Source organism: Cryptotermes secundus, unplaced genomic scaffold (genome assembly GCF_002891405.2).
Source record: "Cryptotermes secundus unplaced genomic scaffold, Csec_1.0 scaffold88, whole genome shotgun sequence".
Classification (NCBI taxonomy): domain Eukaryota; kingdom Metazoa; phylum Arthropoda; class Insecta; order Blattodea; family Kalotermitidae; genus Cryptotermes; species Cryptotermes secundus.
In genome coordinates this window covers 999,243-1,024,121 of record NW_019724585.1, presented here as the reverse complement: position 1 = coordinate 1,024,121, position 24,879 = coordinate 999,243, and the positions used below count along the sequence as shown (strand labels likewise).

Below are 24,879 nucleotides of genomic sequence, written 5' to 3'. Positions count from 1 at the left end.
TGTTTTGGGTTATATCGGCATACTTTAACATAAGGAACACCCTCCCGAAGTTTGGCACATTCCTCCTGGGACACCCTGTATGTTACAACACACTATGGTAGATAGATGGGTTCAATCTGATCGTATTTTGTTAATACACCAAAGTCCGGAAACACTTTGTTTACATGCCAGGGCCTCTGAAATGTGAACGAGGATGCCCTTATCTCTTACCTCTGTGGCTTACTGGTGGCATTTACCTAGCTTTTCTCCAAGAGACCTTACACAAGCTGCTGAAAGTGGTACCGTTCTAAGTCCGTCATAAAATGTGGTCCCAGCATGATGGCGCCCCAGCACACAGTACTAATGTTGTTCGTGAGTATATGGATGAAACCTTTGATAACAGATGGATTAGACATGGAGACCCAATAGCCTGGCCCCTTCACTCCCCTGATTTGACTCCATTGGATTTCATTCTCTAAGGTTACATGCAAAGCCTGGTGTACAAGACTCCAGTGGAGACAACCAGATCTTGTGGCAAGAATTGCAGTAGCAGCTGGAACCATCTGGTAAATGCTGGGCATCTTTCAAAAAAGTTCAGTATAACATAGCCAGGCAGTGCAGAAGATGCACTGAAGTCGATGGCCACCATTTTGAGCAACTTTTATGATGTAAAACAACAATAACATTTCCTAAAACTTATGCATCCTCTCAGAAACTTTTGTGGCCCTCAGTATCAAAAGGAACATTTCCAGACATGGGTGTATTAACAAAATATAATCAGATGGAACACATCTATCTACCACGGAGCATTGTAACATATATTTATTTGCATCCTGTATATTTAAGTTTCATATTGAGTGTGTAATAACAGTAAACATTCCAAATCTTGATGCTGCTTGGTTATTCATTTAGTAGGCATATATAATTACAACCTTTCACTAATTGAGGATTATCAACTAACATAAATAGTAGTATGTGAATGTAATGTTTGTTTGTTATGTGTGGGAAGATTTCAGTTTAACCCTAAAATCATTTAATTGAGGCTATAATTTTTTCTGCTGAACACACCAGTTAAGTGTAAACTGTATACTTTCGTGGTCTTGTTTGTAGTTAATTCAACCTAAGTGAATGTATATACACAAAACTTAGGTATGTAATTTTTCACATTATGATAACATGTGGTATGAAGGCTGTCTAAATGGAAAACATGGTACAGTGTCACAAAATTTTCAACACATGTTCACTAGAATGACAGACATATCGGTGAGCTCCCAGACTGTTATTTTAACTGCCTCGCTGATAAAAGATGATAGGGGAAACCAAGGTCACACTTCTGCAACAGTCTGCCACATGACACTGCACTGTGATCACACACTGTTTCTATGCAAGGGCTTTTTTGACTTCGTGTTTCATTTTGTCTGCGATGGACAGCAAAATCAAGCGATGTGTGTGCATCAAGTTTTGCATGAAGCTTGGTAAATCCATTACTGAAACCCTTGAATGCTTGAAGTCCAAAAAGCCAGTAGTTCTTAGAACCTAGTATGTTTATAACCTCAGTTATGATATAAATGAACAGTGTTAATAAATAAGTGCTCTTCATCTTGTTCTTTAAAAAAGTCAAAATTGATATAATCATGACCATCGTCATGAAATGTGTAGGAGTATTCTTTTTGAATCCTCCAAATGTGGATGGTCTCCCCATCTTTTCAGCAGGTATAGGTTTTGAGGTTCTCACAGCTGTGGTCATGAAGTGTTATCTTCTGGGATATAACTCCGTCTAGTCTGCTGAAAGTTCCTGTGTTGTCTTCCTGTGAAACATTGGTTGACTTTCTGCAGACTGCCTGGCATTATATCCCAGCAGGCATTCAGTGTCTTTTTCTTCTGTGTGAATGTTGTATATCTGTTTGTGTTCTACAGCTTTACATATAGTTTATGGAACATGTAATATTTCTGATTTGTCTATACATATTTTATTAATGATATAGTTATGTAATATCTAGTGAGGGTTGAATAAACCTCATTTGAAGAGCTTCCAGACTTTCATTTTTCCTCTTGTTTGATACTCAAGCCTCACTGCTGTGCTTTGAAGTTTCTTTTGCTGTAATGTTACATGTTATATTTTTTTTGGTCAGGTAGCATTTATTGGTCATAATTTTCTTCATCATACTTTGTATATTGATATATGAGTGTAATTTTATTTCCATATAACACTTCTGTGATGCAAATTTGATAGTTTTATTTCAGTGAAACTCCCATTTAATGTTCCTTGATTTAAGGCTTTCTCTCACTTCACATTTACTTTCTGTGATCCAAAGAAATCAGTGTTAAATTTCCTCCATTTTAGATTCATTTAGTATAGTATATCCACTGATCCCCATAGAAATGTGAAATTGAGTTTCTGCTGTACATAAATGTTGTAGTCAAGAAAGGAAGTGTTCTTATCAGACCACAATCTGATTTACATTTATATTTTTTAACTGTCATAATTATATTCTTGAATTAATTAGAACCTTATTTTATATTATAACATCATTTACCAGTTAGAACATAAACACTAACAAAAACAGGCATGTTGCATTTTTGATAACATTATTGAAGGCTACTGGAAGTTAGGCATTTACTCCCTGTATATAATTTGTTTTAGATCTGTAAGGGCTTTGTTCATGTTTCCTTCTCTTTCAGTTTATTGGATCTGGTGGCGACACTGGAAACAAATGAAACATCCTGACTCTTTGCCATCACTAGGAGTGAAAGTTTGTCATCATTCAGCTTTTGTTTATAATGACAATGTAAACTCTCCTTATGATATTAGTGGCCTCAGTAATATATAGATTAGGGATGGCAAAGAAAATGGCACTGAATCGGACTTCAGCTGGCATTGGTGATTGTAGGTTTATTTATGTTAACAGTCTGAAATGATTTGATAGTTCAGTAATAGTTGACTAAACCATAACTTCTTTTATATAAGAAATCCCCATATTTATTTTCAGTTTGTTTTTCAACACAAAATACTGAAAAGTATGGTTACCCAAATAAAAACAGCTACCAGTGAACATAAGATTGTATTTTCTTTTTTGTACCTTTGTTACGTGTATGTACATGTATGTACGAAAACTATGTGTTGGAAATTTACAGTTATACTGTGTAATAGATTTTCACTTATGTTTCTCTGTAAATGCCATTTAATTTCATGATTATGTGTAATATAAATATTATATTCAGTGCTTGAGGTGAAGTGGGGTTGTGGAGGGTTGCTGCCCCCTTTCCTTTAAGAGAACTTTGAAGTGTTTGGGAACCATATGAGATAGTACCACTATCCAGAAAGGAATTTGTTATTTTCCAAATGTTCTTATTTTTCTGGCTCTTGAGTTTGTATGTTGAAAAAATGGCTCTATACATCCACTTCCCCATACACCTTCATAGTGTAGTGCTTAACACATTAAGGACTGGCGATTTAAATATTTAAATCACCCTGGGGCCACCATTATTAAACCTACTATCCTAACTTGTGCACTGTTCACTTAGAAATTAATATAAAATCTCTTAATTAATTTTATGAACTAAAATTTTTGGAGAACACTTACTAATGCTCCTAGAAGTGCTTGAGGGTGTGATATTTCTGGAAAGATTCCCCTTTGTGAAGTGGCATTACACAGAACTTGCAAATGTAGACATACTCCTTTTTTTGTAAACTGTGCAAACACGTCATTGCCTAGAAGGATGCTTCCCCTTGGAATGTTCACTCTTCACAATTTTCATGAGGGTATGTTCCCGCATATCACCCGAGAGTCGCCCTGGAGGGTCCACATGAGGCCTTTGTGAGGTGGGAGTTGATTGGCATGGTCGTGCTAAGTCTTTGTGTGACCCTGGTTCTGCCGCCACCATCTGGTCTGTAGGCCAGGCCTTTGCCGCATTCATCAGAAATGCTTTGTATTTCAATTTCGAATCAGGGTTTAGATTTTTGTGATTTTTTTAGATTTTTTACTGTCCCCGCATTATCGTCGGAGCTGCTGTCACTTTTACTGTCTGTGGCCACAATTCTTTGTTCTCCCCTGTCACTGCTGCTCTCTGAATCACCATGACTATGCGTCTCATAAGGCTGGTCACCTGGCTCATCGGAGAAGAATTTGTCCTTGTCCATACCCCACCACTAACTACTGGCTGATACATACAGCTCGAAGAGCAGCAAAGCATTTTCGTTTATAGTGGCTTAAGAAAACAGCTAGGTCAAGCTACTGACAAGTAAGCAAACATTCCAGAGTTTTATTACGCCATTTCATGCAACTTGGGTGGCGCCAGAGCGAGGTATAGTGTGTTACAACCTAACGTGCCCTAAAATCATGATATCATGTGACCAGTCTGCCACGTTTAAAAGCCGAAAGCATATCATGCAACTGGTCCTCAATGTGTTAATTAGCTAAGCATGGGCAACCTTACCTTTATGTTGAAAAAATGTGTAATAGGAATTCTCCTGTGATGATAGAATGCTCACACGGTTCTGTTTACCAGTTGAATATTCAGTTCCTTTCAAGATACTGCTTTCATCTGTTGCTCTTGTGCATCTGCTGCTACTGATTGTACCTCTTACACAGTTTTCCACTGTTTAATTCTAGTGTTGCAGAATCTGTTGCTACTTTCATAGTGAGTATACATCATGTTGAGTATTCAGATAATTGAATCATATGTGTTTGATGTTATAATTGTTTTATTAATTGTATATTGTTTTCTAGTTATTATGGATAAGTGACTGTTTATAGTACATCTGCAAAAAATACAGAAGAACTTGGATCTTTTGCATTAGAGTTGAGAGTTAAGTTAAGCCATTATATGGATCCTGTAGTGAGTGGTAAGTTGGAAATGAAGCCATGAGCAAGATAATGGTAAGGTAATGCGACATGGATAGTAATGAGACAGATATGTGACTATAAAGAAGAAATAATTGTGGAGATAGAAATTTCAGGCTTTAAAAATCTTATCTGATTATGTGTAATTAATTGAAACACAACAATGAAATACATGAAAACCTATCATTGTAAATGCAGTTGAAGAGAAAATTACGCAATTGTAAATATATGGGATGAAGAATAAGAGGGAGGCTAAGGAGATGCCAGAATGAGAATTTTGATGCTTGTACAGAAAATAAGTTACCCAGTGAGTGAGTGAGACTGTTGTTACTATTACTGTTATTATCTCCCATTTGTAAATTGGACAAATGTTATAGGAGTACAGACTATTACAAATCAATTCTCTATAATTATTACAGGGCATTCAAGAAATGTCTTCCTATATGGCATGTATTCAGAATCACTGATTTTTGTACTGACAGTGAAAGCAGTTCAGTTTTAACAAGTTCTAGTTGGTTTCTGAGACTTCGAGGGATTATGCATGAAGTTGAGACAGTCAGTGACTATGAACCAGTTTCAGTTGCAGCATTTACATGAGTATTCTAGTGGCATAGCAGTGTAATGCATGTACATTATTTAGCATGTATAGTACAATATTTACTTTAAAAGAAGTTGATGTGTTGAATTTCAAGAATTAAATACATTAAAATAAAGGAAATTGCAACAAAATGATTCTGCTATATTCTCCCCACTTCTCTAAGACTTCATCTGCTGACAGTTATTCATATAATTAAAAGGAAATACCTGAATTGTCATCCTTTAAGCCTTCAGTGACACTGCTCAGGAATTTGTAGATTTTGAAGGTCAGAGATCAAAGTCAGAAGTACTGAGAGCTGCATTTGCATTAGAATAGACCATGCACCATGACTAATAATGATCCAGTGTCCATTCTCACCATTATTCCATCAGCAGACCTCCACCTTGAATAAATTGCTAAAGATTGATGATTGGGACTTTCTGATAATGAACTGATGTTCAGTGAACAATTTCTGAAGTGGCAGTATTTGAGTTCTGTAAGGGACTTGAAGAGTACAGTGTGTGTAAGGCCATTTCAATAGAAGATTTACATCAATTATGAATGGAATCTGTCACAAATATTGACTGATTCTAGGTCCTGTTGAACTGCAGTAGGTACATATGTCTAGTGAGTGTCTTGGAATAAGGAGCTTCACATGCCTGTGACTGATTACGGACTTAGAGTGTTCCATGTATCTTCCACTCCTTCAGTCCTTTATAGCCCCCCTGACAGCTTCATGGACCACCTCTGTGGTCTAGTGGTCAGAGTTTCTGCCTACAAATCCAGAGGTCCTGGGTTCGATTCCTGTCGCTACCAGATTTTCTGAGAAGTAATGAGTCTCGAACATTGTCCATTCAGTCTTGTGAGGATAATTGAGGAGCTATTTCAATGAAATGGCGGCTCCAGTCTAGAAACCCGAGATTAACAGCCATGGGGATCCGTTTCGCTGACCACATGACATCCTCTGTATGCAAAAGTTGGCATTAACTTCAATAAGCAGCGGGCACTCAGTTGGTATAGTTTTCTTGCTGACTACAGGCCACGGAGTTCTTTCTTTGACAGCTCTGTAAGAAATTCCACTTGCAGACTGGTCCTATGAATAGAGTTCCAGAGCATTGTTTTGTCAATGAGTCACAGTTCATTGCCCACCGTCCCCTTCTGTGCCAGCACCCACATTAGATGTATCATCAGGGGTTGCAGACAGTTCAAGAGTAAAATTTGAATTAATCTGGAAGATGTCTAATGCTTTAAGTGGAACGTGAGCCTGTTCTCTGGCAGTTAAAGCTCTTGCTTCAAATGGGCCGTTCAGATTTCCTAAATATATGTAAGGAAATCTGATATGCCAGTCCTTGCTGTGAAAGAGCAGGCACAATTCCATTAGGTGATACTGATCTGTCTTATCCTTGATTGCTGAATGGCTCATCTGATCAAGCAACAGTCCTTGTTCATTTTTCATTTCTGGGCATTCAAGTTTGACTCTACATGCCTCAAGGTGACTCCTCAGTTAATTTGGAAAGAATATTGTAAGTAATTAACATGGGGTACCATAACATGTTGTGAAACTCCAGTCACATAATGTGATAATGCTGTTTTACTGGTCATGGTATTCGTGAGCCTTGGACTGCTTTGTGTGTTAGTCCATGACAGAATTCTGTGAAGATCTTTTGGTCTTCCATATCTTTGTTGTAGCAGGTAAGACCATTTTTGTATTTGTCCAAGTTGCCTGACTGCTTAGCATTATTAAATACCTGCCTAGTTTTTACTCTGAAGGCAAAGAAATTTCCTAGGCAAGTAAACGATTCAAATGGGGCAAGTTTGATAATAGGGTAAAGACTAGTCTGTTGCAATGGTCAACTGCAAATTCTGTATCCATCAGTGAACTAAGTTAGTTTTTTAAGTTTGAGTTTCTCTTGTTGACTCAGGTCTTTCAGAGTACTTAGTTGTTGAGAAAACCTTTGAATCCTCCCTCAGATCATGACATTTCATTTCTTTATATGTTGAAGTTTCTCTATAAATGACACATAATAATATAGATGCATTGTTACTTCCACATTTGGAAGATCCAAACTGAATGTATCAGCCCCAGATAACTTTGATCTCTCCAGCCTACTATTCTTGCTTAGGTTGGCAGGTGTCTTTCCCTGTCCTCAGTACTGTGCTCTGAAAGCATGTAGGCTACACAAAAGCACATTAAGCTTTAGTCAAGGTACTTTTGTCACAGTATGTAAGTTGTGTTTTTCTGTGGTAGATATTTCCTACCAGTTACCCTCTCGTTATCATTTTCATGTAATTGTCTAAAAATGTTTATTGTTGCAGTGTAAAAGATTCAGCGCAGATCCCTACGGCATGTGTGGGGTACAAGGTTGCTGAGCAACACAAGACATCTCGGATTCTTGTCCATGGTAACATGGGATTTAGAGCTATTCAGTCAGTAGCGGAAGCAAATTTTCCCACAGAAATCCATCAGGTAATATCATGACACTACATCCCAGAAGACTGCTTTCTTCAATATTATCATCAGTTTGCATGTTCATGGCAATGGTTGTCTGCCCTTGTGAAATGTGCCCAAAACTGACATTACAGAGAGTTTCTTAATGGATGTATTGCATATGTCAGTTATATAATAAAGTTTTATGCTGTAAGTGTAAATTGAATAAGTAGTAGGGAGATCTTTTCCATCTATATATATCTCTTTCTGCGACCTTTTAATGGTGCTTTCAGTGCAGAGATTTTGGGAATTTTTATTGAAATAGGAACCTGAAATGATAAATTTGTTAGTCGGAAAGGTTACTCTCTGAAATCACAGTTGGCTTTTCTGTTACATACTGCCCACATTTCACATTATATTTTTCTTGCCTTTTCTACAGTGATACAGTTTGAATATAATTATAGTGGTAGAACTTTAATGCTCAGACACTTTGGGATATTCCATTCATCATGTGGTGTCTCAGTGTAATTTGGTAATTGATGTTGCAGTTTATAGTGGGGAACTCGTAACAGATGATACTTGTTTATTGTGGTGTTGCACCTGGAGATGGATAGATTTTTAGTTTGTGGCTGCAGTTTCCATTCTTGGGATTTTAGGGATTATGCTTCTGTTGTTGAGTAGGCTTATTGCATTCCAGATTTTGTTTTGAATTTGCACTGAGTAGGAAGTCTTGGATAATTCTGAAAGGTTCTGACAGTGGTGTCAGTGGTGACAATCAGGATTACTGAATTTTTGGATTTATCCATAACTTAATATTCTCCAAAAGAACAAAATATTTCAGAAACAGGATTTGTTGCCACCCTCACATGAAACAGTGAGAAGGCACTTGCTTAAAAGGGATGGAAGCTGATCCAGCTTCTGAAGTGTGTTCTTTTTAGAATATTAGATGACAGATGAACTATAGAAACTCAGTAAACCCAAGTCTTAGATAATTCAGCAAAGAAATTGTTTGTATACTGTTAATAATCCAGGATGTAAAGAAATTTTTAGTGCATGTTTATATGACTGTCCTCCCCCCCACCAATAATCAACCCTTTTATTCCCTGTTGCTTCACAAAGGACAGGTATCAACTGGAATTTTGTGATTTTCTACGTTGTCATACACGTATATACAGTATTATATGAGGCAGTGTTGTAATTGGAGGGGGGGGGATTTTTCTCAAGAGATTGATGGATTTACATGTTGTTATCTCCCCTGTTTACGAATAAGTGGTTTGCTGTCTATATGTCTTGATATGATGCCTGAAAGACGAATTGGTGGAATCACAGAAGATGCCTGTTGCTAGGTTATGGCACTGTAAACATGTGGTGATACAATTTAACAGAGATCTGTTGCTACACAGTGGCTGGTAAGCAGCATATGACCATGGTGACTGTTATGTGCGCAACAGTAGAGAAACTGTTATAGGTGGTATTTTCTGTGGGGTCGCCCCAAGGCTATATACCGGGAACTGAACTGGAGCATTCAGGAGTTGAGTAGGTGAAGACACACTTGGAGGTGGGTTAGTTGTGAGGCAGTCACCGGCCAGTAAGGGCATGAACGAGGAAGGTGAGAAATCTATGGCATTGGGAGCCCTTACCAAGCAATGACTGGTGAAGATACAGCTGACTGAAAAGACTTACTGTGTGCAGTAATGAGTTGTAAAATGTGTAGATTCGTTGAACTATTAAAGTTATTATAAAGACTCCAATAAATCCAATTACCAGTCTGAACCACATGTCTAGTCATAAGCATGTGACTGTATATATGCATGTATGAATGTGCCCCTCATTAATGCTTGAATGGTGGTAATACCATGTGTGGTATTAAAGAGTTTATCCATCTTGGGTCAAAAAAAATATATATATATATATCTAGCCTGCTTGAAAATACCCTGCTACCTCAGTGCAGCAAAGAACCAAATCTGTCATGATGGAGTGCCAAGGAACCAAGCTGATGGAGTTAACTGATGAATTTCAGGTGATTATGAATGCCTGTAAACAGTTACAGACAAAATGAATTAGTGTAAAATAAATCCATTTCCTACCAGAATCCACAGCGTTCTCATATCACATGACAGTATTTATGTTTCTATGGTTGTTGAACAGTACATGGTGGTTGTAAATTACATTCACTGTGTCTAGTACAGTAGATCATACATAAAACAACTAGGAATAAATGGGTATTTCACAAAAAATTTGCCTTCTATCAAGAATATGTAGCATGAATACCAGTGGTACCTCTGTTAAATAACTTTAATTGGAAATAGTCTGCTTGAATATTTATTGTCTGTTCATATAGTGTCGTTCTGTATTGTTATTCTTGGAATTTGTTCGAAAAAGAACTGTCTTGTTACTAGTGAGTGAGAATCCATACTTGCAGTAGAATACGAACAGAATACTTCTATGGAATACTGGAAGAAAGAAGAAATAAAGGATAAAAGGAAATAGTGACCAAAAATTAATGCAAGGAAAGGAAAAGAAGGAAGAAGGAAATCAGAATGAAGAGAAAGAGCAAAATTAAAAATGGGAAGAAGAGTGAGGAGCAAGGAGAACTGAAAATGAGTACTGCTGAGTATCAGTGAAGTGTAGACGTGTAGCATGGATTTTTTGCTTGTTATTTTATTCATGAATATATATATATAATGCACCATTTGTTTTTGCAGAATAAATGAGATTTGTTAAAAGGCAACCTTTAACATTATTAAAAGCAAACAATATTTGGCTCTTTGGATTTCATTATAAGCAGGTTTTACTGTACCCATAAGAGTAATGCTGACTTTTTCATCCTCAGTGCTTCTGGCACCTATGTTTGTTCCAGAATCTTCATACATATTGCAGCAGGATATTACTTTCACCTATAATGTTTGGTTTTTGCAGGCTCTTGCAAAAATGGATATTAAGGACCCTATGCGCATTCAGACATATGCGTGGCCAGCAATCATGCGTGGTCAGTACACAGTTTTGGTTGGCCCTCCACAATCAGGCAAAACCCTTGCTTACATTATACCAGTTGTTAGTTTCATGTTGACACCAGATTTTTACTCCGAAGTAAGTACAACTATATTAATTTGTGCAAAATGGCTACTGAAACATCAGTGTATGTTTAAAAAGCACTAATGATTTTTATATTAGTTTATTTAATGACATTGTGTCAACTATAGTGATTATGTATGGAAGATCACTGCAATGGCAGTGCGAAGCTTGGTAAATATTGGTTCTTTGACAATGATCATTCAGCAATAAAATGGACTCCACTGCATATATTGAATAACAGTCCATCCAAGTTTAAACATGTCCATAAAATATTGTGTCTTCCATACTTCACAGCTGCTGTTGAAACTGATGTTACATAATATTCAGTCTCATTTCTTAATAATGTAAACTGTTATGTGACAAAACCTAAGTGCCTGTGTGATGTGTATAACATTGTCAAGAATTTTGATTAATAAAGTTAAAGGTGTATTGTTAAATTAACAAAGAACCAAATAATATACACTTCTGTTATAACTTTTCTCAGAAACAGAAATCACACATTTGTATGAGGTGAATGTGACTGCCCCTGTTTTACAGCAGTTATTCACTTATAGAGCAAGGTGTTTAGGCTTCCTTTGAATTCTTATGCCATGTGTACTATTCATATAAGTGGAATTCTTGTTTCTTCAATTAATAATTCAAAGAAGAGATCTAAAATATTGTTTGCACATTGCTTCAAGAATTTCTGTTATAACATGCTTTGGGTATTACTCTTTATCAGCAATGGGCAGTTTCCATTCTACCATTTTGTATCTATGCTAGAGTTTGTTCTCTTCCTGCATGACTACCCATGTGCAACTGATATTTGCCAAGCCTCAGTCTGATAAAACCATAGCCATCACATTGAACCTCTCTGTAAATAGTGTATTAAATGAGAAATATTAAATTGATGAATTTTCATTTGGGATTGATGTGATAGGAATTTTAGTTATTTTGAAGTGTAATCAACATACTGAATCTCCCGACCAAATTTTGAAACATAGGCCACTAAGACACAAATTCCTGGTTCTACAGTATGGTATATTAACTCTGAGCAGTCCAAATTCTGTTGGTGTGTTGCAGTATTGTAATCCAAATTATTTTTTAAATAAATCATTACAACTTCATTTCAGATATTATTTATCATCAGTCAGTTTTATTTAACTGTTATAAGCAATACATTTTTAGGCAGTACATGAAACAGATCGGTGAGGATTCTTTTGTATGAGAAGAACTCTTTAATTTTACAAAAAACCTAAGTGGGTGCTATTTTGAACTGAATTGTATTTGGCAGGGTGTTTTAGTTATCATGGTTAAATTGTAACCTTTGTTATATTGATTACTGTTGAAATCTTTATTCAGCTGCGACCTGGGAATGGACCACTTGTCCTGGTGCTCTGTTCAGGCAGCAAGAGTGCCCAGTTTGTATACGAGAAGTGTTGCACACTGCTGAAATTCTCAAGTCAGAATAAAGTAAGAGTTGAGATAGCCTATGGTGGGGGCCGTGAACAGGAGTTAAGGGTAAGTTCCTGTAGGTGAAAGCTTAATAGTGACAGATACTGTAATTTACCTACCATATTTGTGTGAGTATCATTGTTGAGAAAAAGGTAAATATTGTCAGAGGCTTGTACAGAGGCCTAAATGAATTTAAGAAAGTTTACCAATATAGAATTAATGTGGTAAAGGATGTAACTGACCTTGCGGATTCCAACAATATTTTGAATAGGTGGAAGAATTACTTCTGTCTACTATTGAATTTGCATGGGTTTAACAGTGATGTGCAGACTGAAATACATACAACTGTACCATTAGAACATGATCTGAATTCTCATAAGGTTAAGATTGGTATTAAGATGTTAAAGCTGTTGGTCAAATTCTGGTAGGGTGTATCCGAGCAAGAGGTAAAAGATTACATTTTGAGGTCCACACACCCAATTCTGTTTGGAATAAGGAAGAAATGCCACATGAGTTAGAAAAGTCTATTATAAAAAGCCGACAAAACTAATTAGTAATTATAAAGAAATTTCACTGTTATCAGCTACAAAATTTTATTCAATGTTCCTTTCTCAAGATTTACTTGATATGTAAACAGAATTATTAGGAAACATCATATTGGATTTTAATAGCTGATCAGGTATTAAGCTTGAAATAAGGATTCGCTTTGTTGTCATTGCTTTTTGTTGTGCTTTAGAATGTACAATGAGGTCAAAACTGAAGTGACCCACACTTTAATGAGATTTGGCGCATGGCTTTTCTTAGCCACAGTTTAATGCATTAGCCAGGGAGAATTGTACAGAACTTCAGATGTATGTGCATTTTCTTGATTAGTGTTATGATTAGATTTTGTCTTTCTCACCTGTATTTTAAAGAAACTGTTGAAAGTGGTGCCCATCTGCATGCATTCATAGTTTATGATTGTGTAACTTACAGTTATACTAACACCTACAGCAATTCTAAAGCAGGTTTCTTTTACTGTTAGGCCTCTGAAAATGGCCCTGAAGGGCAGAAACATTTAATACCATATAAATATTGAATTGTTTGTAATAAACTTGTTTGTGCTGGATGATTTATCATTCCAAAGTCAAGGAGTTTGGCTTGACTTTTCACTGCTCTGCTCTCACTGCTCTGCCTTGCTATTGGCAGCAGACCTGCAGAGGTCCTTTAACCACCAATTCTATGGGGGTCAATGTAACAGGATACCTATTGTAAAAAAATTGCTTTGTTTTTTAAGATCATCATGATCATCATCATTTATAACCACAGTTTCCATTCATTTTCCTTCTTGTGATTTCTAGTCAGGTGCATTATGTGTCTGGCCTTTTTTTTTATGTAACATGTGAAGATGTGGAAATGTCACTGATCACCATGTTGAAGTGACAGAAGATTCTTCCATTTTCTAACATTGTTTTTGTTTTATATAGGTAAGTGGATGAAAAAGTCTCTAATCTCTTCCCTCTCTTTCTTCAGTCTTTGTTTGCAGATTTAAGCTTCTAAATCATGCAAAAAAACATTTCCAGAAATCTTAAGTGCTGTACATTTGTATTTATATTCGTTATATTACATTTTGTATTAAGAATGAATCAACTTTCATGGAGATGATGTTTGTTTCAACTGAGAAACAGCACTGTATAATTTGATAATTTAGTTTACGAGAATGTTTTAGCAAATATATGGACACTTTTTGAATGCTGGAAGTAGTACAAGTTAAAATAATATCACCAACCCCCATTGTATGGAGGATTTAAATCCCTTATTCCTATATGATAGAGGTTAAACATTAACAGTTAAGTGGAATATGAACAAGGCAGCATATCTGTATCAGTTCTTGTTGTACTTATAGGACCCACTTGCAAATGGCTGTGATATTCTTATTTCTACACCACGTTGCTTCATGCGTCTTCTGCGCTGTAGCCGCTTAATCACCAATGTGGATCGCCTTGCACATCTGGTTTTGGATGAAGTGGATATTCTAGCCCATAAATTTCTTTCTGAGGTATGTCACGCTTTCAACTTTGGTATGCATGAAACATTTTTCATTATGTTGTCTTTGGATCAAATTTGGAGTCTCTGAGTGTAAAACTGAATCCAAACCCTGGTTGATACATTTAAAGACTGTTGTTACTTGGCATTACTGGGACCTTGTAATTCAGCCGTTGCCATGTGCATTTCAGGTAAAAAGATGGCTGTCTGAGAAAAGCTACATTTTTACATGAAGCAATGTTTGAAGTGTCAAGGATTATAAGTAGGCATAACTATCAAATTTGGGACTCTAGTACAACCAGTGAATGTCTAGAACATGAAAGGTGTGACACATGCACAAGCCTGGACACAATATGTAATCCATATTTGTGCATGTCAGGAAATTACACTCTCACAGCTTGAGGGGTATTTTAACAACTGTACTGAAAGATTCTGCATTCTCATGTGTCTGGTGGGAGAAAATGAAGTCCTTTTTTTTTTTAATTATGAAATGCTGTTTTACTTTTAGTAAGCTGATGCAACATATTGCTAGGGACGTTCAAAAATGATTGACACTAAATATTTTTTCTTCACAGTAACCATTTATTGGGACAAAATACATACAGATTATATTAGAGGCAGGTCTGTGCACCTTTGCCATCATTCCAGCAGTTTCCGTATTTGCACAGCAAACCATTCTTTGGGGGAAACTGCTGGACAGCTGTCTGAAGCTTGTCGTTGGAGGTGAAACGCTAGTCCATTGGAGTCTCGTGCCAGAACCATGACTTGTTGACAGTGACTAGACCCTCAAAGAACTCCGCCAACCACACAGTCCACCGTTGCCTGTGATTGTCTATTTCCATGTTGTCTGAGCATTGTCCACGACTGCACCTGCACAACATCATGAATGACACAGCACTGTGCACCTTTGCCATCGTAGCAACGTCATCTCATGGCCATAGGCGGCACTATAGTATGTCTTCCCACATACATCGGCTCGCATTTGACACTTCTACTTTTCCAGAATTATTAAGGGAGTGTCAATCATTTTTAAACAACCTAAATATCTCATGTCCAGTTTCTTTTATTTCCCTTTCTGACCATATATTTATTGCCTTCGTGACCACAAGTTGAATGCTGATAACTTCAGTTGACCTGGTTTTTCCATAATGTGACTAAGTAATCTGTGTGTTTCTCAAGCCTTTCTCTGTGGAAGTACACTGAAATGTAATTCTCACTGCATGCTATGTTATGTATTATTGTAAAGTAATATGCATTAAGGGTCTTTCTGTTATTCTTCTTTCTACAACTTCTTTATGCTTTCATTTACACACACACCTGTTTGTTGGCAAGCATGTGTGCACGAACACAAATTAAGAGAAATAAATGAGCTGGTTGTTTATATATATATAGGTTGACTGGCTGAGAGTTACCTGAAAATATCCAGCCACTCAGGCAGGAGAAGCACGTGTGTTAACCTGGACTGATAGCAGGCATGGCAAACAAAGCACCTATGTACTTTACAGTTTCCCTTGAGTGTCACCTATTTTTTTCTTTTATTGCTAGTGGGGTGGGACTAAGTCCCTTGTACTGCAGCCACTTCTGGCCTATTGTACCAGCTCCAGATGATAGGTGAGGGTGATTGTCAAGCAATTGGTGGAATGAAGATTGACAGGTGAAACTGAAGTACTCTGAGAAAACCTGCCCCAGCGCCACTTTGTCCACCACAAATCCCACTTGACCAGACCCAGGATCAAACCCAGGCTGCCGGGGTGGGAAGCTAGCGACTAACCGCTTGAGCTATGGCGCAGCCTTCAGTGTCACCTAAATAAATTGTGTAACAACTGCAAGTACATGAAACAAGCGTATTTGTTATGTGATGGCCGTCTGTTGCCTTGTATGTTTTCAGTGTTGAGTTTTATGGCAGTTCATGCTGATATTTTTGAACCCTAGACTCCTATGCGAGGTGTCTGAGAGATTTTTAAGGAGGCTGTTCAGGCCTAGCACTGTTCCATCCTATTTCTCTTCAGTGAACACTCAGCATTTTTTATTCTCTTTTCTTTCTTCTTACCAGTAATGACCCTATATGTCTTAATTTCTTTATGAGTACATAAATAGTTTTCCATTTGGAACTATAACTTTTGAAATGTATGGTGGAATATTATTGTTTATTACACTGCTGTTTTTCACTCAGATACGCATGAACACTCATTGTTCAAATGTGTATTTCACATGTGGCATTTGAACAGAGGCAGCAACACAGCTGAGTGAATGTTTAATCTTATGGGTGGGTGGCACATGACACATGCTCTTGCTCAGGAGACAATCCACATCTTCATCAGATCTCCCAGTCTGTTCAGTAGAATGTCTTTTGTACACTGCCAGTCTGTGTTAATTGCTGTAGCATCTCCTAATACTCATGTTAGCAGGTGGTCTCACACCATGCTCATGTCCTAATCACGTTGAACTTGAATGATGGATTTAGTGTTTGCATACCACAGCATGATCTGTGCTTTCTCCTGTACAGTAGACATTGTACTAATTGTGCAGAACATGTAATCATAGCTATTATTTTAGTAAATTCTGAGTCCTGAATTGCCTTGTCATCTCTTCACTGGTAAAGAACATCGAACTGACTGACTATTTCTGTGAGAGCAGAACTCTTAAGGTTAATCAGTAGTAACACCAAAGAACAGTTGCAGATGATCCTGTATAAATCATGAAGTTCCTCACTGAAATGTCCTAATTTGGTCTTTTATGTTATCCACCTTAGGTCCAAATATTTTTGTTAGAACTTTTACAGATACTTTTGAAACAAAATTTATTTCAAAGTCAAATCTGTGTAAGTTTCATTATGTAGTTTGGTATACTGTAGGATGAAGACGACAACAGTAACGAGATTTATAATACACAGTCTATACTGGAATGCACATTTTTTTACTGTGTCCTGTGGCAATCGGGAAGATTCTACCTGTTCCCAGTACATCAAAAACATGAATTTCAGCTTTCAGTTCTGTGCTTGCAGAGCTGTCTTAAAAAAATCTTAAGATCTATTATTGTCATTAATATACGTTTAACGTTTCATAAGCATTTTAATTCATCATGTTACTCTTGAATTTATAAATGATGTACGAAGGGGGACCCAAAAATAACCGGAAACGACCTGTTGCGCGCGGCTGCTTTGTAGTTACGAGTTGTGCTGCTAGGTGGTTTTAGCTGGGGGTCTCCCACGACTGTTAGTGAGCTGGCGTCAGTCTGAGTTANTGATCTTTCGACGATCTTCATCAATTTCACGCACACTCTTTGTTCCTTCTGGTCAGCCATCTCACTAATCGCCAAAGGGTTGAAACAGGAACGCACACAACAGAGCACCACAGACAAACCACTTAACTCAGACTGACGCCAGCTCACTAACAGTCGCGGGAGACCCCCAGCTAACACCACCTAGCAGCACAACTCGTAACTACAAAGCATGCGCGTGCAACAGGTCGTTTCCAGTTATTTTTGGTTCCCCCCTCATATAGGCCAGAGTAGTGTTTAATAATATTGCTGGTTTTAGAATGTATGGATATTCCCTTCCAGAAAATTCAGGTTTAACTGTTTGTACATTTTTTTAAAGCTCACACAGTTATTACAATCATTACTTTCCTTGTAAATGTGGTTACTACCATTACCATGGCTACTAATGTTACTATGGTTACCACATTTCAGTAGTGGCACTGTTGTCATGCCCAACTCTCGGTTGCGTTTTCACCATATTGTATGTATTGGTGGAAGTGAGGTAACACACATTTCTGGTGGCTTTCAGTGGTGTAACATGCATTTAAAGTACCATCAGAATCTGTCCACTGGTTCTCAAGTTTAAGCATGTGGACACACAGACATGATCAATCCTGTATACATTCTTCTGTTGTATGTTGTCTAAAGAACATGTCACAGCACTCAACAGCTTGGCCTAAGAACAGGCTAACTATTAACTTCCTGGCTTATAACGTTAGGTCTGCACATTGAAATGTGGATGAAGGTAATGACAAAGCAAACAACAGAGAATATTTAATCACTTGTGTTAATTATTTTAATGTATTTCAGTTGAAGGGAGTAATAACTGAGTGCAAGCAGATGTTGGTGCGACGAGCAAAGGTAGGTGTGCCTGTTCAGGTGATAGCTGTCTCAGAGAAATGGTGCCCTGCAGTGGAACAGTTTTCACAGCACATATCACACAACTTCCTGGTCTGCATCAGTGGCTACCTTGAGGCTGCTGTGTATTCAAAACTACAGCCCACCCTCCACTTGCTCAGTACTAGCAGCAAGCCTGAAGCAGTCCTAGGTCAGTAATTTCATGAGAAAATGTTCTGTTTATGAGTGGTTTCTGATCCATTGGTTAATTGATTTGTAGATTATTTAAAAACAGGTGTTCAGCTGCATAGGTTATGTAGTATCAAAACAAAGAATAAATGTTAATGAAGAATTGGAAAGAATGTAGAAGAAGTTTTTACGACTTGTTTCATAGCACTATCCCAACATATGTCTGAAAGCACTGGGGAAAACTGTGAACAACCTCAGCCATGAAAACCAGTCTTTGATCTAATACTCAGAACCTAGAATTTCACAGATATGAAGCAGGAGTGCCAACTATTTGACCATGATATTCAGTAAGTTGCTAATTCATACAGGTTCCATTGTAGATACAGTTTACTACATTACAGGAAAAAATGTAAGGTTTTGATAGAAGTGAAACAGTTATGTTTTAGACATAACCTTTATAAATGATAAACAAAGATGTAGAGAGGGTCCTGAGAAACTGTGCTAACCATATTTGTATGATAAATTTTCTACTGTGAAAATAGATATTCTTGATGGATACCATGGCCAGCACAAAACGGTCATCGTGTGCCGGTCAGTAGCAGATGTTGATCACCTGGTGCCATTCCTTGAGTCACACTGCTTTCAAGTGCTGGCAGCCCATGAAGACATGACTCACTGCCATATTACTGGTAAGTGTACCGTGAATTGAAATATGTGACTGCAGATCTTGTGAATGCTAATAGATATGAATCACCTACATGTCCTCCAAAATTATTTCAATTATTGACTAACTAACCAACCTATTAACTGATTCACTACAATAGGCAGTAGCCAATGTGGCTCGCTGGTTAATAGAATCATCTGCTTTATAGAATCAAATTTGAGATTACAAATTCAAATCATCAGAATGCACCATATTGTGACACAACGGATGAAAGCAAGAACAGTAGACCCAGAAAAGCTATCCATTGCTAGGCAGAAATATGTGAATTTCCACAAATTTGATGCACTGTTCTCTATGACATTATCACAGTTGGGCTAGGCTGTCACAAGTTTTTGCACAAGATGGGTTCCATAAATGCTCACAGGTATGGACAAAATGCTGAGAATGGCTTTGGCTTTGACTTCAACATTTTTAGAGCCTTAGCTACAAAGATGGAGATGAATTTCTCAGTCACATCATACAAGTAACAGGTGAAGAAACATGGGTTTCATTTGTGAATGTTGATACCAAAGGGCAGTCGAAACTGTTAATTCACACACATTAGCGTCAGTTAGAGTTTGTATGCGTTTCTTTATGGTATCTATATTGTCATCCATTAGATTCACAACATTGCTCATAGTATAGACCAACAGCTGATGTGTCCCATTTAATTTCAGTCCACCCTGGTTTTCCTTGACCTTCCTAATTGCATATTCGAAAACATAGTTGAATAGCAATGATAATGAAACATCTCTTTGTTTTAGACTATTCTGGATAGGAAAATTATCAGACAAATGTTTACCTGTATGGACTTCACTATACAGTTCGTTTGAACACATTTTAATCAGCCTAACTGGTTTCGTGGGTGCCCGTAACTCTGAGAATATTGTACAGTACTTCCCTCCTAACTGAATCGTACGCTTTCTTGAAGTCAATGAGTAGCTGATATACTGTCCCATTGTACTCCCATTTTTTCTTCAGTATCTGATCAGTAGTTGATGTGTTATGTCTAAACCCATTTATTTCACTGGGATCCTGTAACCAGTGCAATTTGGCTTGTTTCCTTTGGAATTTGTGGCCGTATGTATCTTAATATCATTCTCCCATCTATACATACGTTTCTCACAGATTAAAGCATTATATACATTTCTTCTGTGATCCATGTGTGTCATTTGTTCTGCCTAGATCATACTTTATTTGATCACATGATGAATACTTATTTATTGATAATGCTGCTGTACTGTAAGTAAGTAATAATTCTGTTTTACTCTTTTTGCAAATGGAAACAAGTACTCATGAAAGGAACCCATATTTTTTCCAGAAATAAGCCAACGCTGGAAATGTGCAATTGTTCCGGGAGCTTTTCCAATATTGGTATGTACAGATGATGTGCTACCTGAACTGGATGTGAGCGATGCCATGTGGCTGATTCACTACAGCCTGCCTCGTACTAAGACTGGCTTCGGCTTTCGCTTCTCCTGCCTCATGAGCAACTATCCTAATATGTTTGACAAGTCAACCTGTGTAAGTATTATCTCATGTTATGAATTCTGTATAACATTCTATTTTAAGGAGATCTCATAAGATTGATAGAAAAGTAGCCTGGTAATTGTGTAACAGAACACATTTATCATCTGCTATGATTATGTGAAAGTAATTGCAAAATTAAATACAATCCTACTATAAATTCTGACAATCACATGATAATCAAACATATGTATTTTCTATGTAATCTCCCTGGTTTTCACAGCTTTAGTCTACTTGTCCTCATGTTTCATGGTGTCATCAGAATAAAATGTTTTCAGTTGGGTCATAAGCCATCTTATGTCTTCTTTCCCATGACTATGCTCATTTAAGATGCAGTTTCATCAGTGGTGATCCATCAGTTGTCTTGGATATATTGATCGATCTTCTCCATAACTTTATGCACTGATGACTGCAGAATGTGCATTATTGACAGTCATATGCCTTCTTTTCAATCTTCCTATATATTTATAAGCTTTTGTCTGGCTTTTGCAATTATCTCCCTCTGAACTGTCATTCTTCTATAAATTTTCATAACTTTTCACACTTTCTGATCATAAAAATTGGATCACAGATTGTTATCGTTCTTTGGTTCATTCTACCAGTGAAGTAGACATTTTAAACATGTTATATAACTGTCAGTACAGAAAAGGGAATAAAAATCAAGTAGATGCAGGTGAAAGAAGATTAATGTTGATTGTATCAGTGATATTTTTCAGTGCTGCCTGTGTTACTTTTGAGTTTAACTTAAATTGCCTTTCATTTTTGACGCGGTCATACAATACATCAACATTTATATTCCAAAAGCCTAGTTACAGTGATACGTTAGTACAACAAACTTCTGAGGAGTGACAAATTATGTTGATTTTAATGAAGTGTTAGTACATATATTGAAAGGCGAAACAAAAAATAACAATTTACACTTCATTAATTTTTTGAAGACCACTGATTTTGCTACATGACAACATGTTATGTATTCCCGGTGATAACTAACAAGTGAAAAAATTGGTCATAATTTGGCACCATTGAGAAATAAACCACAAGGCAGAAAGTGCTCCTTTCTGTCTGTGGTTACAGTGTAGCTTCTGTGGAAGCCGACAGCCTCCATGACATGTATTGTGGCTGCTCCTGGCAAGGCATCACTTTTTCATTCCCTTCTCTTTAAGAGTATATGTGAGACATCCTTGGAAAAATTGGTTTTCACTCTCTCTCCATACATACACCATGCCTGCTTCCAACTACACTTTTGCCGCATTCTTACACTATTTCCACAGTTAAACATAAAAAACTCCATGGCCTGTAGTCCACAAGCAGACTACTGACCGAGCGACCACCACTTGTTGGCAAACTTAGTACCAGCTTTTGCTGATAGAGGGTGTCACGTGGTCAGCGCAGCGGTTCCCCACAGCCGTTAATCTTGGTTTTCCAGACCGGAGCCACTATTTCCTTGAAATAGGTCCTCAGTTATCTTACGAGGCTGAGTGGACACCGTTCCAGACCCACTATTTCCCACAGAATCTGGTAGCACCAGGAATCGAACTCAGGAACTCTGATTGCTAGACCACAGAGGCGGTCATTTATATAATTTTTTATGCAAATTCCATATGTTCTCATGCCTAACCTACAAATAATTTTTAAAAAATAAATACATAATGGAACTGAAATAACATGCATTGTTTGCGTTACTGATATTGGCAATATGATTATATCATAGTTACTCAAATGATGTAATTCTGGTTTCTAATAAATTACACAGAGCATTTTATTTTATACATTTATCAGAAATTACAGTTTTTGATGCTAATTATCTACAATTTTGAATCAAAATTAGCCAGTTTCTTTTGACTGTTTTCTCTAATGATGACTTTTCTACGTAATCGTGGATAGCGTTATTGCATTCATGCATATGATGTGGCACATCTTTTTTGGATGATGTCCACTGCTTCCATTCTTCTTCGCAGGAAGTCCCTTAGTGTTTGAGGGTTGAACTGAACAAGAACTCTAGATCCTTGCCTGGGAGGTTTGACAGTACAAACATAATGGTAATTTTACTGCTAGATATGGAAACATTTGCCTTCTGGTAAAATATTTGTTTTCTATACAGCATTTATAAATTGTCATCAAGCTGAAAAACGTTCTTGCAGTTTTTGTTTTAAGGGTGCATGCTTCTGTTGTATCCAGCATACCATCCATCAAGTTGCTTACTAGACGTCAAACATGAGATGAACTATGTGTGAAATGATCTGTCCCCGAAAGCTTTTCATTGTATTGGAAGTATTTTAGTGTTGTCATAGTGTACTAGGCATCCCATCAAAGATTATTCTTAACCAAGTTATTTTTTCTTTCAGGAATGCATCCTGTTATGTGTTGTACTATATACATATTTATTTATTTATTTATGTAATTTAAAGAAAAGCCCCCACATACACACACGCACACAGAGCAGAGTTTTGCTTATGTTATACTGATGTTTTCATAATATTAAAATATTCATTATCCTGGGAACATTTTTAGAAAGACATATAGGGAAATGGTAGAGAATTGACGATACATTCGTTGTACTGGAATTTCACTATTCTGGTATTTGTTGTACGGACATTTATATCTCTCTATTGTTATAGTCATTGTTAATGTACAGTATGTGTCCTTAGAACAAGTAAGGCATAGTCAGTGTGATATAAGAGAAATTATATGAAGGAATTTGTTAGTTTCTTATAATCCTTGAAATGTCATTTTGTGTGCCTATCATGACTTGTAACTTTAGGTTTAAATTTGATTTTCAGGAGAGATGTAGGTAGTTGGTTAACTTCTGCTTAACTGACAGTCATGTTTTGTTCTTCTGTAGGACAGTGAAATAGAGTGTTGTGTGTAATTGTAGAAATAAGATACCAAATGTGTTTTACCATAGGGCATACATGTCTATCACAGCAGTTTAACCATATTTTCCATCATATTAACAGAAAACCATACCTTTTATTCAAATTATTCTGTTACAAGGTAAAATTTGGCAAAGGGACAACCATAGGCATCTTAATGATCCATTCCTATGCTAAAAGTCTCCATGGTTGTCATTAGAAAGAGATCTCTTCAGAATAATTACCAGTAATTCAGTTCTGATGCAGGAATTCAAGGAGAACTTCTGTATATGAGTAGTTTTATTTCTTGTTTTTCCCCTTGAAGACATAAACAGTCACAGTTGCATTAAGTTTTCTCACTAGTACTTTTACTTTATGATATATTCCTCATCATTCCTGATATCCATCTTATAGTCATCAGTTTCCATATCACAGCTTTCAGTATGCTTGAAATAACATTGTTCACACCTGCTATGTCATGACATAGTGTTTGTCATAAGTTAAAAGATTTGTCAGTTAGAATAAGAATCTATATTTTCTTTGAATTGAATTGAATTTATTTACATTCTATAAATCCTAAGCAGGTTAGTACCTTTGGATACAGAACAAGTCAAAAGGTTACATACATAAGTACAGGCAATTTTAGCTTAAAAATTAATATAACTTAATTTTACATCATTCTCTATTTACATTGAAGTATTCATCTAAAGAGTAGAAGGAATGAGCATGTAGATAATTCTTTAACTCTGATTTAACTTTTTAGTATCATTGCCCAAGTTTTTAATACTTTGTGGCAGATTGTTGAACACTTTTATGCCAGTAAAGTAGACTCCTTTTTGATATACTGATAAAGTTGATGAGGGTAGGTGGAAGTTATATTTTATATTTTGCAGTACAATTAGATAATTAGAAAATATAACAACAGGAATGTAGTTTCAGATCCTCATGCTCATTGTGTGATTGAAGAATTTAATTTTGTTTGATGTCTAGAACTCTGATCCTCCAGAGTGCAGAGTTCATATATTTGCTGACAAAGATCAGTGCACTAGAGAGCTGCCTGAGGTAGTTCACTTTCTGAAAAGGCTTTCTGTTCCTGTTGCTCCTGAGATTGAAGCCAAAGTAATGGTAAGTTCACTCATCTGAAGCAGAAG

At 36.8% G+C, this 24,879-nt stretch overlaps 1 protein-coding gene across 3 annotated transcripts in view; it reads left to right on the top strand.

Annotated features, from left to right (window-relative positions):
* LOC111862260 (putative ATP-dependent RNA helicase TDRD12) overlaps nucleotides 1–24,879 on the top strand; it is an 85,978-nt gene that overhangs the window by 25,530 nt on the left and 35,569 nt on the right. For all 3 annotated transcript variants that reach the window (XR_004512782.1, XM_023847500.2, XM_023847501.2), the window contains exons 8-15: nucleotides 7,717–7,867; nucleotides 10,748–10,918; nucleotides 12,245–12,403; nucleotides 14,223–14,375; nucleotides 18,431–18,668; nucleotides 19,189–19,335; nucleotides 20,671–20,873; nucleotides 24,719–24,853. Coding sequence is in view for 2 of the 3 variants with exons in the window: in XM_023847500.2 (XP_023703268.1) it covers nucleotides 7,717–7,867; nucleotides 10,748–10,918; nucleotides 12,245–12,403; nucleotides 14,223–14,375; nucleotides 18,431–18,668; nucleotides 19,189–19,335; nucleotides 20,671–20,873; nucleotides 24,719–24,853 (1,357 nt within the window). In the remaining variant the exon portion in view is untranslated. The remainder of the gene's footprint in view (nucleotides 1–7,716; nucleotides 7,868–10,747; nucleotides 10,919–12,244; nucleotides 12,404–14,222; nucleotides 14,376–18,430; nucleotides 18,669–19,188; nucleotides 19,336–20,670; nucleotides 20,874–24,718; nucleotides 24,854–24,879) is intronic.